Here is a 13,392-nt window from a genome sequence, read left to right on the forward strand (position 1 = left end):
TACTTAAAACCTAAACAAAACACACGCATAAAAATCATGAATAGGCCCTTGTTCTATAGTTAACAGTAAATATGGTTATAAACAAATGCATACTCTATAAACAAATAAGAAAAAGATATATTTGATAAATAAATGTTACTTATAAATGAAAACCATATCACAAGAACTCAATTATTATTGTTAACATATATACATATTAAATAAAGAGTGACTCGTATAATAAATAAATTAATAGAAATATAGAAATATAACATTAGAATAACTATAATGATGTTTCACGATAAATGATAATGTCAATCGTATCAATTAATTAAATATAGAATAATTATAAAAGAATACACCTCTGATAGTCTAGAATATTTAACTGAAAGATTGTATCCAAATACAGGAAAATAGAATATAAATAATATAAGTAATAAGTAAAGTCATAGAATGGGTAAAGTAAAGAACGTAAATATGTAAGTTTATGTCTCGAATTAGTATTAGTAAAAAGTATAAGTATATTTGGTAAAGAACATGGATATATATATATATATGTATATGTGTGTGTATGTATGTATATATATATGTGTATATATATATATATATATATATATATATATATATATATATATATATATATATATATATATGTATATATATATGTATATATGTGTATATATATATATATATGTATGTATGTATATGTGTGTATGTATGTATGTATGTATGTATATATATATATATGTATATTGTATGAGCCTGAGTGTGAACATGAGAGTAGTGGGGAGAAGTTGGAGAGTAGAGGTCAGAGATCTCTCTGCCGTCTGATGTAACTTCACTTCTCTCCGAGAACTATTGACGAGCACAACTGTTATTACTGATCAAATCTAATCTACACTTTATAATAAAACTCAGTCTTCAGATAAAAGTTATTTTATCAATTACATCTATCCTTATCCATAATTTCATTATTTCATATTAAATAATAATCATAATTATCATCATCATCATAGTCAACAATAAATTTATCACTGTTTTCAAATTCAAAATTGGTCCCGCGTGACAACGAACTGCCCACTGTCCAGGAGGTGGCGTCAGCTCCGATCCTAGTAACCTCCCAGGACATAACAACTGGTGACAGCGGTGGGATTGTCACATCAACTGGGATCAACGCGAATCTGTAGACTCAACAGCATTCTGCAAAAACCTGATTGGTCCATCAACGTTTTGAAATTCAAAAGCACCATCGAGCGTATGTTCTGCATCTCTCCCGGCGTTCCAGTAAATTCATCGGCGATCTCCTGCTTCCAGAGGGTCAATCCAACTGCAAGGGGTCATCTACGAGGAAACTTCGGGCTGACAGAAGATATTAGTGAAGTGAAATTGTGTAGTGCGATATTAAAAAGGGCAATTTCGCGAGTGAAAAGTGAAAAGTGATTATTTTTAAGGTATTTTATTTGTATAAATTCTGCAATCTGTAAGTCGTTTTAGAAAGTATTATTTTATATCAAAACTAAAGTCATTTTTAAGGAAATCCTGTAACTATTTACATATGAAATTCAGTGATTGTTAAGATTTTGATAGTTTGAAAATTGCTATTAGAGATAAGTTTGCGTCGAAATAAGTACACATTATACTATTTTTGTATTGTTCACAATTCCATAAACTTTATAATTATAATTTAAAGTTCAACTGTAATTTGATATAGGATTTCCTTAATATATTAAACATAGTAATCAGATAGAATCTAGACTATAGAAACATTAATATAATTTGAGGCGAAAATGTCTAATTTAGTGACTCCAGACGAACGTATTTTGGACGCGAGCACTGACGTGGTGATTGGTTCTATCGACATTCTGAACACTAATAATGACGATTTTTCTTCTACCTCCTCTTCTACAATCCCTAACAACGTGGCAACCCCTGTTCATGACCCAAATCGCGTAACAATCGAAACAACATTTACGCGTAACGGAAACAATGAACATAATTATGCTACTAATAATTTAATTCATACAGATAATTCTCAATTTTTGAGTATCAAAGACGCTATAAACCTTATACCCATATTCAATGGAGAAAATATGCCGGTCAATAATTTTATCGAACTTTGTAAGCAAACCGTGAGTCTAATACATCCATCTGGTAAATTGTATTTAACTCAGTTGATAAAATCTCGTATCTCGGGTAAAGCCAGCAAATATATTTCAAATCAATCGGGATTAACATTTGAAGGGGTTTTGGGAAGTCTTAAAAGAGCTCTAGCGCCGAGTAGAACTCTATCTCAATGGCAATCATTACTGTCTAATATTTATCAAAAAGATGGTGAAATTATCGTAGATTATGTCACTAGAATTAACGAAATTGTTCAAGGAACGTCAGAAGTAATTATTGATAAACATTCGGGTGAAATACGAACCGGGTTATTAGCTAGTACACAAGAAGGAGCTCGAGATAGTTTCATACGGGGTCTTAGGGGAGAGTTGGGATTATGGGTTGCTAGTCAAAAACCTCTTACTCTGTCGCGAGCAGTAGATCTTGCCGTAGAACTAGAAAAGGAGTTGGAACAAAGAAATTCACTTTTTAAAATACATTCCTATTGTAGTAATAATCCTTACCCTGACCAATATTCCATCGGTAGTTCCCAAAATCATATAAGAATTTCGAGCAATAATTATGGAGATAAAAGGAACTATAACAATAATAGACCGCCGCAGGAATCATCAACTAAAAACCATCAAGCTACCGTACGGGTAACTCAGACACATAACAATGGCAATATGAGACGACTTGACCATAATTCGATTAATTGTTTTTCTTGTGGAGGCCGAGGACATTATAAAAAAGACTGTAATAACTCCATGAGGGTAATTTGCTCAATATGTTCTAAGCCTGGCCATCTCGCGCAAGTCTGTAAAAATAGATTTACTTGGGTTAGACAAAATAACACAACCTCAAACCAAAATTTCAATGCATACAACGACCAACAAACTGACAATACAGCCCATACAGAAGACCAAATGGAACAACAACTTAGTGAAAATGACGCTTCCATAAGACTCACAACAACAAAGCATATTACCCCACCGTGTATAACTATTACTAGCGATGAACTACTTAATTTAGAGAAATTCTAATTTTTGATAGATTCTGGAGTATTAATTATAAGCCGATATTAATTTATTCTCCAGCTCTCCACTTTTAAAACCTTTCATCGCGACAACAAACACTTCCTTCTATACTCTCGGTACGATTCTCAGCCAAAAAGACATTAGAAAAGACTTTCCTACCACTCTACCTCTGAACTCCTGAAAGTCACAGATCATAAATCATTAGTGTGAGCTTATAGAATTAAAATTCTATATCCCAACTCCTACATTGGTTGCTGAAATACGGAAATATGAATATGAAGTCATTAATAGGGAAGGGCAATTGAACGCTAATGCTGATACGCTCTCTTGAAACCCCGTTGACATATAATTAATCAATATATTATTGACTGAGAACACAAAGTTTGGGAAACCACTTCTTGAGGATAAACTCATAGGAAATAGTAAGTTGAGTAATGGCATGAATGATGAAAAAAAAGAGATAAAAAAAAGAGAATGTGAAAGAAATTATGGCATCGACTCCCAGGGGTTGTTGGACAACCCCCTCCAAATATAGTGGCGTAAACAGCAAGTTTATGGCTACCCTTAGCACGTTGTGCAAATATCTGAAGGATAGAGATGCCTTCCCGACGACTCGCCGACCTGACGTTGAGGCGGAAAGCGAGCCTCGAACGAGGACAGTACTCTCTTCCCAGGGAGACGAGTTGTTGGATAAGAATGTGGCATCCCTCTTCAGAGGGGCTTATCAGCCCTGTCCCTTTGGGTGGTTGGACCACCCAGCAGTTGTTGTACCGAGCTCGGATGTCGTGTGGGGGTTTGAGTCCCCCATGCATGAGATGCCAGAGAGGACGTCCTCGCCTGAAATGTATGAAAAATGAAAGAGACATTATAAAAATGCATGCTTAAGTACTAACATTAAAGTTATCTAAAAGAAGTGAAACTAGTTTATATTTACATATTCTGGAATCTGCAACAAATGTTTGCAGTCATAAATATCTAGTTTTCTTATATCCGGTTAAAACCAACCTTCCTGCCAATCCTTTTAATGACAATGATACTTTTCCTGAACCGATTTTAAATGAAGATCTTTATTCCTCAAACGATAAACCTGACAAAAACCCTGAAAACCCTGAACAGCTGACGAAAAGAATCAGAAAATCAACCTTACTTGTTGTATATTCGGAGACTGGGGATGGAATATTGACAGAGGGAGACAATATTGCTCATTTCTAGTCTGCCGATTATAAGTCAAGAAACACAAATAAAAGTTGCTGAAAGTCTAGACAGAGCTAAATTCGAATCAAAAGAATAGGACGACCCTAATAGGTTTTCCAGAGAAGATTGGGTATTTTTTGTAAATGACGCGAAAACCAACGAACTTGATCCTAACTATACAGGTCTTTATAAATTTACCGAAACCTGGAATAAAGAAACGTAGCTACCCAATTCACCACATCACGTACCAAAGTTGTTCATACAAACAAATTCAAATTAGCATATCTGAAATAATATAACATAATTAATAAGAAATTCTAAGTATAACTTGAATAAAATTTTCATAAAAATTCGTCAAAAGACTATAAAAATATATTACCTTGTTGATTCGTACAATACTTCATAGCCTTGATTTTAATTTTGCTAACATATAAACACCGTATTAAAAACCACAACGAATTGAGGAAAACGTAGTCTTGCGCACAAAAAGGGGACAGAGAAAAGTACATTATAAGTGTATATAACAGATAAACTTATAAGTATCTATGTAAAACTATACTTACATGTACAACGGCTAAACGTAAATATTATGTATAACCTGAGTTAATACCTATTGTTAGTTTAAGTCATGAAAAATTATTCTTTTGAAATTGTGAATGTGCGACTACGATTTAACACCCAGTAATAGAATTATTTATCGATAATTTTCTTGCAAGATATTCATTTCATTCTGAAATAGTCATTAGCTATCATTACATATCATTATACACGCATGTACAAACGAAACAAAAATTCGACAAACGATATGTCGAATTTTCATTAACGGGGGAGGTGTTATGTCCTCAGTGGCCTCAGGTGCCTCCACCTGTTAATTAATTAGTGAACTTGAGATCCATAAATAGGCGCGCATTTAAATTTCATTTGAAATTATATATTAACATCTTACAACACTTATTGCGTCTTATCAATATTTAGTCAATAATTTAAATAATAAATCGTCGTGGCACATACTTATTAAATTATATATTTTTATTATAAGAAACTTTAAATAAATAGATAAATAAATCTTTATTTTGTATTCAGAGAAATATAAATACAGTTTGAGTGGTCTTGGAACGTTTCCTGTCACCCGATACTTAAAACCTAAACAAAACACACGCATAAAAATCATGAATAGGCCCTTGTTCTATAGTTAACAGTAAATATGGTTATAAACAAATGCATACTCTATAAACAAATAAGAAAAAGATATATTTGATAAATAAATGTTACTTATAAATGAAAACCATATCACAAGAACTCAATTATTATTGTTAACATATATACATATTAAATAAAGAGTGACTCGTATAATAAATAAATTAATAGAAATATAGAAATATAACATTAGAATAACTATAATGATGTTTCACGATAAATGATAATGTCAATCGTATCAATTAATTAAATATAGAATAATTATAAAAGAATACACCTCTGATAGTCTAGAATATTTAACTGAAAGATTGTATCCAAATACAGGAAAATAGAATATAAATAATATAAGTAATAAGTAAAGTCATAGAATGGGTAAAGTAAAGAACGTAAATATGTAAGTTTATGTCTCGAATTAGTATTAGTAAAAAGTATAAGTATATTTGGTAAAGAACATGGATATATATATATATATGTATATGTGTGTGTATGTATGTATATATATATGTGTATATATATATATATATATATATATATGTATATATATATGTATATATGTGTATATATATATATATGTATGTATGTATATGTGTGTATGTATGTATGTATGTATGTATATATATATATATGTATATTGTATGAGCCTGAGTGTGAACATGAGAGTAGTGGGGAGAAGTTGGAGAGTAGAGGTCAGAGATCTCTCTGCCGTCTGATGTAACTTCACTTCTCTCCGAGAACTATTGACGAGCACAACTGTTATTACTGATCAAATCTAATCTACACTTTATAATAAAACTCAGTCTTCAGATAAAAGTTATTTTATCAATTACATCTATCCTTATCCATAATTTCATTATTTCATATTAAATAATAATCATAATTATCATCATCATCATAGTCAACAATAAATTTATCACTGTTTTCAAATTCAAAATTGGTCCCGCGTGACAACGAACTGCCCACTGTCCAGGAGGTGGCGTCAGCTCCGATCCTAGTAACCTCCCAGGACATAACAATTTTTTTTATAGGGACTTTTTTTTATTCACTTATTTTACAATACATATTTATAATTTTACAATTAATTAATATAGATATATTTTTAAATATTGTATTTTTTTTTTACAATTTTTTTTTTTTATAGATAATATTTGTATAAAAAAGTGATACATATTTTCCTTTAGAGAAGTTTTTTTTTTCCCGATGTTATGCTACCGCGCAAGAATTAATGACCGATATTGTAGTTTTTGCTTGGCCTTTCAACCGATAGCAGCCTTCTTGTTCTTAAATCAGTCTTTAAGAAGATAAAAGCAAAGTCGGCCAGAATTTCAGGCGCATCTATCATTTTATAAATTAATTTTGTAAATTGCAGAAATGCTTTGTATATAAACAAATAAATAAATAAGCTCGATGATTATCATAGAAATAAAACTATAAAAAAATAATTATATTTAAATTTTTATAATAAAAGAGATGGAATCATAATCCTGTAAGTTCACCACTTTTTTTAAATTAATAAAAATTTTGATCTTCAAATTCAATAATGATTGTGAATGTAGCAGACATGAGACCAATTTAAAATTATAAATAAATAGAGTAAATAATTAAAAAAATAACATTTATAAAAAAAGCACTTATTAATTTTAAAATATTTTAAATGCGCATTTTTTTCAAATTTTATTTTATCAATTATTTACTCTATTTATTAATAATTTTAAATTTGTCTGATGCCTGCTACATTCACAATCATATTCAATATTATTAATAATTTAATTTATTTATTAAGATATAAAAATATTAAACATTATAATAAAATATTGATTTTATTTAATAAAATTGACATAGTGTGGAATATAAACTATCGCAGTTAAATACAACATAACAATTACTTTGGAATGTCCAAATTTTTTAATACTATTATTTATAATTTGTACTACACACTTTCGTATTGTCTCAACAAGCTTAAACAATCTAGTTATTAACTATTTATCATCCATTTCTTTTTGCGGATGATAACCAGTCCATTGCCTATATGTAGAGTCCATAGTTCTTTCAACTCCATCATCAATAGGACGAATTATAAAGGGAATAGAAATAAGTCCAACAACAGTTGATACCCATGGGTTTCTCATAACTGGATTTTTAGCTTTTTTTTGCAGAAAACGAACACCTGCACAAATTCTATTTATAACTAGACCAGGAATTATCACTGATGCAAAACTTTGCCATATCAATGTGTCAGATGCAGATAAAATAATACGTTTATTTTTATCTTCCTTTCCATTTTTCTGATATACATTAATTAAATATATATATTATAATAACTATAATTAAAATCATAAATAAATAAAATAAAATAACACTTACTTCATGTTCTTTGATTCCTTTGTGTGCAGTATCAGCAATGACATAACCACTAGCAATAACATAACTCATCCAGACAATTGATTTAGGAACAATACTTCTAAAAGCTTCACCAACTTCATTTGTGTAACCTAAAATTTATAAATAAACTCATGTTATTATTTGTATTAAAATATTTGAGACATTTTTTATATTTATAATTTACCCAAATATCGTAGAGAAGTATCACGAAAAATATCAACTTCAGGATTCTGATTCTCCATTTTTATTTTATTCTCATACATATTTAATTTTTAATTTATTTGTGCTAAATTATTTGTCATAAATAGATACACAATTTATGAAACAATTAATAACAATTTTCAATACTCTCAATGTTATTGATTATGTTTGCCGCCATTTTTCATATTGCACACAAGAGAGATAGCGCAATCGACGCATGCTAAGTTTCAATGAAGCGAAAAAAAAATTTAAGCAGTCATCAACTATTTTCAATGATGATAAAATTCAATTTATTGTTTAAAAAAATGTCAATCAATTGGTTAATAAAAATTCTGATATTTAAATAATTTATTTGATTTATCAACTGATCTAGCCATGAGTGCGAATGTAACAGTTATGACATAATTACAAATTTCAAATAAATTAATTATTTAAAATAATGAAATTGAAAAAATTTTGGGTACTGATTTTTCAATTTTTTAAATATGCATTTTTTCAAATTTTTCTTTACTTATTTATTCAAAAATTTAAAAAATTGCTAATTGTCACAAGTATGAATGTAGCAGACATCAAAAAAATTTAAAATTATAAATGAATAGAATAAATAATTTTAAAAATGCACTTATTAATTTCAAAATTTTTTAAATGCGCATTTTTTTAAATTTTATTTTATTAATTATTTACTCTATTTATTAATAATTTTAAATTTGTCTGATGTCTGCTACATTCACACTCACATAAATTAATTAATTAAAACAATTAATAAGGAAATTGAAAAAAATGCGCCTACTGATATTTCAATTATCTAAATACGCATTTTTTAATTTTTATTCTGCTAACATTTTATTTATTTATTTAAAAATTTGAAAAATTGCCAATTGTCAGCTATATTCACATTTATGACAGCGCAGCTAATTTTAAGCAGTAGAAAATTTTAAATAAAAATGACCCCTAAGGTTACTAATCCATAAGGTATAAGGTTAGCTTTTACTCACAAAGCAAAGCATCGGCATCGTGCATCAGAATATAAAAATATTACAAGTGAATATACGCAGAAACAAGCAAGTAAGCAAGAGGATCAGTGGTAATCAGGTGATAGAATTTATTATTTTTAACGAAAGACATTTAATAAATAAAACAGTTATTAAATTTTATTTATATTTGTAGTGTTGTGTTGAACTTATATTTTAATTATACATAATAAAATTTAACACCGAATTATTGTTATAAGTTAACACGCAGATACTGAATAATAAATGTGACTATTGGCGGCAAAATTTTCAATTAAAAATTAACCGCATGGAAAAATACGCATAAAAACGTAATATACATATATTTAAAGTTGTGTTGACAAATTGTAAGCTGTTTGATATAATATATGAATTCTGCAGTATTTATTGTGCAAAAATTATTCTTCAATATGCTTCACAAAACTCCAAGACCATTAGTTTTGTGTGGTCCATCGGGATCTGGAAAGAGTACGTTGATTAAAAAATTATTTGATGAATTTCCAGATAAATTTGGTTTTTCAGTTTCACATACAACAAGACAGCCAAGACCTGGTGAAGAAGATGGTAAACATTATCATTTTATAAGTAAATCTAAAATGGAAGACGAAATAAATAAAGGTGAATTTATTGAAACTGCTGTATTCAGTAATAATTTATATGGTACAAGTAAAAAAGCTGTTGAACAAGTTATTAATAATGGAAAAATATGTGTTTTGGACATTGACATGCAAGGTGTTAAACAAATTAAAAATACAAAACTTGATCCATTGCTTATTTTTATAAAACCACCGTCTGTTGAAGAATTGGAAAAACGATTGAGAAACAGAAAAACAGAAACTGAAGAATCATTACAACGTCGATTAAATTCTGCTATCGAAGAAATAAAATATGGTGATGAACCAGGTAATTTTCATCGAGTAATCGTCAATGACGATGTTGATAAAGCTTACCATGAATTACGTGAATTTATTTTACGGGAATTGAAATAATTATCTTCAATCAGTGGTTTTATTTATTTATTTATTTTTAATTTTTATTAAGGAACAAAAACTTTATTATTTAATTAACAGTAATTAAATAGTTAATGATACAACGATCAAAATTATCAAAACTTTTAAGTATTTATTGACATGCCTTTTATTTTATATTAAAATATTTAGACAATAAATAGTAATCACATTTATTAGACGTATTTAAAAATAGCATTTATTTTTAAATAAATTTTACACAAACGATATATTAATTAAATTAACAATCATGTTTATTTGTTTTATAATTACTTTATTATTTTATATTTTGTAATTTAAATTGTAAAAAAATAACCTGAGATTGTTCACCAAAAAAAGTTGTGTTCTAGTAACAAGTAATTTGTTACAAGAAATATTTTTCAATAGACATGTTAAAAAAATATAAATAGATTTAAAAAAAAAAAATCACTATGCAAACATATCGACGTTCTAGTTAGCAAATTGTCTAACTCCATTTCAGAAAATTCTCCATTTATGCGAGAAAAAAGTAATTTAAAAATTTTTTTTTTTCATCAAAAAATCAATTTCATACCTAGTAAATGTATAATATTTTTGTCTAGGTTACTCAAATAATATTTTTATTAACTATTTCTATCTGAAAATTGCACAGAATCACCTACTAAAAAATATTAAGTTAGACAATTTGCTAATTAGAACGTTGATATATTTAATTTAAATATCGTAAATTATTTTTTTTGGTGTAGTAAACACAACTTAAACTTATCATAGTGCAAATAAAGTTATAGAAAGATAATAGAGGTATTAAATTTTAATTTATATTAGTAGTAATTAACTGTACACTTTTCCTCAATGCTGGTTTATGTAAAATAGTCATATAAATTTAATGAATTATCAACAACAATACATATTACTTGTAGATTATGTAAATCTATTCACAATTTCAACAATTGCATATGGAAAATTATTTAAATAGTAAAGCAATTTAACATCACATGCTTATTATATAAGAGTATTATTGTGAATTATTTAGATCTTAATATTCTAGTCGAAACTCGGAAATAGGAGAGATTTCTGATGTCACTCACAGACACCTCAAAATATAAGTCATCAACCAGGGGTTGATAAGAAAAAAAATAAAGACACCCCCAAAAATAGATTTATCGTAAATATTTCATAAGAAAAAAAAAGTTGTACAAAAAAAAATTCACATAAAAAAGTATAGGAAATTATTTTTATATCTAAAAAATAACACGTAATAGTTTTTTTAATTTCTGAACTTGAATATACTGAATTTTTATGATGATACGCCACTGAAGAAAAAGATGTGCACATATAGTTGTGGTATTTTTTTTATCAACCCCTGAAGTGATGACTTTTATTTTGGGGGATATTTGTGGGTGACATCATAGACTTTCAATCAAACTTACACCAACTTTCGATGTCTCCTATTGCCGAGTTTCGACTTAACTATAAATTTATCAATGTGCTATATTAGTGATTGAGATAAAGCAATTAAATCATTAAGTTATTATTTAACTTAGTAATTAAATTTAATAACTTGCATTGGCTTTAAAAATAGCAAAACGTAAATTTACATTAAATAGATAAAAAATTATTTTTTTTTTTTTGTTGTAAAACATCATTTCATGAAAATTGTACATGGTAGTTAAGTTATTAATAGTTGTAATATTATTGAATGTGAAAAGATTCAAATTATAAATGTAATTAAATTTATTGAAAAATAATATACCTGTTGAGAAATGAAAATAAATTTTAAAAAATATTTTAAACTAATTTAAATTACCTCAAAAAATAAATTCATACATATCCATTTAATAGTCGTTAAAGATTTATAAATATTATTTTTATTGTACATAAGTAATCTATAAATAATCATTTTTTTTTTAATTTAAGGGGGGAAAGGGGTCTGAGATACAAAAAAAGAGCATATTTTTGTGATGTTTTTTTCAGAGTACCTTCTTTATTAAAATTCTTTAAATTTGTGACATTCTTAAGCATTATTGTAAGAATATTCTACTAAATTTTCATTAAAAAATATTGAAAAATGAGCCAGTGATAGTGGGGAGAACCGAGTCATCTTAAAAAAAAGTATCTATGCTGTAGGCAGGATAGCTCCATGGCTGCTTCATCTAAAATTAAAAAACCAAAAAGGTTTCTTTAGTACATAAGTTTATCTTAGATTTGAACGAAGGAATAAACAAAATATTCATTTTTTAATTTTCGGTAATGGTGCAATCAAAAAACTGCTTCTTTTGTTTAATTAAAAAATAAGTAGTTATTGAAAAAAAAAAAAATTTTTCGATCAAATCTAAGATAAACTTATGTACTAAAGAAATCTATTGCACGACTCATGATGCAAGGCATCAGAGTGTGCTTTACGATCGAAATTTGGTTTTTTTATTTCAGGTGAGGCAGTCATAAGTTATCCTGCCTACGGCATGAAGACTTTTTTTTTTAGGTGACTCGGTTCTCCCCACTACCACTGGCTTATTTTTCAATATTTTTTTATGAATATTTAGCAGAATATTCTTGAAATGATGCTTAATAATTTCACAAATTTCAAGAATTTTAATAAAAAAGATATTCTGAAAAAAAAACATCACAAAAGTACGCTCTTTTTTTTTGTATCTCAGACCCCCCCCCCCTACATTTTTACCTTGGACTGAGGTTTAAAATTATCCAAATTCTTTAATAGTATTAAACGTCATCATGACATTGTAATTCTTCAGCTTGTCAATAAAAATAAGTATTGAATAAACTTATCGTAAATTTTTGGCATTAAAAAGGTTATTATCATTTTTATAAAAAGTATTACAAAAAATTTTTGTTTATTTTTATTCATAAATTGTTGATATTAACAAAAGTAAATAAACACTTGAAATTTTTATTTGCATTTATCGTTGATGAAAAATAAATATTTCTAATCTACTAATAGCTATTATTGATCACGTTTACAGAGCTATTATTTCTTTTATTTGCATAAAAATAATGATTATTTACAGTCTTTTTTTTTTTTTTAATCAGTTATCGAACTGTTGACTTTTTGAATAAAATAGACTTAGCTCAATATTTTTAGAGTTAGTCGGTCGTTTAATTCAAATTATCCATAACTTTTCCATTTATTTAATTCTTAACAATAAAATCATTTTTATTCTTTTTTTTTTTTATTTATCTAATAGATAATTTTTTAATCAAATGAGATATAATTGTTTTGATAACTTCATATAAATGTATCTGATCATGGTAGTAGTTTATTTTTATTCTTTCTATATAATTTGTATAATG

General features: G+C 27.6%; 2 protein-coding genes across 2 annotated transcripts; one reads left to right on the forward strand and one right to left on the reverse strand.

Moving 5' to 3' along the window:
- Positions 1 to 7,247: 7,247 nt before the first annotated feature.
- On the reverse strand, positions 7,248 to 8,297 carry LOC130670822 (mitochondrial fission process protein 1). The gene is made up of 3 exons (XM_057474376.1): positions 8,071 to 8,297; positions 7,869 to 7,996; positions 7,248 to 7,789 (listed from the first exon to the last, which is right to left on the reverse strand). The coding sequence occupies exons 1-3, from the start codon at positions 8,147 to 8,149 to the stop codon at positions 7,484 to 7,486; spliced, it is 513 nt and encodes a 170-aa protein (XP_057330359.1). The 5' UTR covers positions 8,150 to 8,297; the 3' UTR covers positions 7,248 to 7,483.
- Positions 8,298 to 8,889: 592 nt separating this feature from the next.
- Positions 8,890 to 11,224, forward strand: LOC130670821 (guanylate kinase). The gene is made up of 2 exons (XM_057474375.1): positions 8,890 to 9,179; positions 9,255 to 11,224. The coding sequence occupies exon 2, from the start codon at positions 9,466 to 9,468 to the stop codon at positions 10,084 to 10,086; it is 621 nt and encodes a 206-aa protein (XP_057330358.1). The 5' UTR covers positions 8,890 to 9,179; positions 9,255 to 9,465; the 3' UTR covers positions 10,087 to 11,224.
- Positions 11,225 to 13,392: the final 2,168 nt, after the last annotated feature.

The sequence above is a fragment of the Microplitis mediator genome, chromosome 7 (assembly GCF_029852145.1).
Source record: "Microplitis mediator isolate UGA2020A chromosome 7, iyMicMedi2.1, whole genome shotgun sequence".
In the NCBI taxonomy this organism is placed as follows: domain Eukaryota; kingdom Metazoa; phylum Arthropoda; class Insecta; order Hymenoptera; family Braconidae; genus Microplitis; species Microplitis mediator.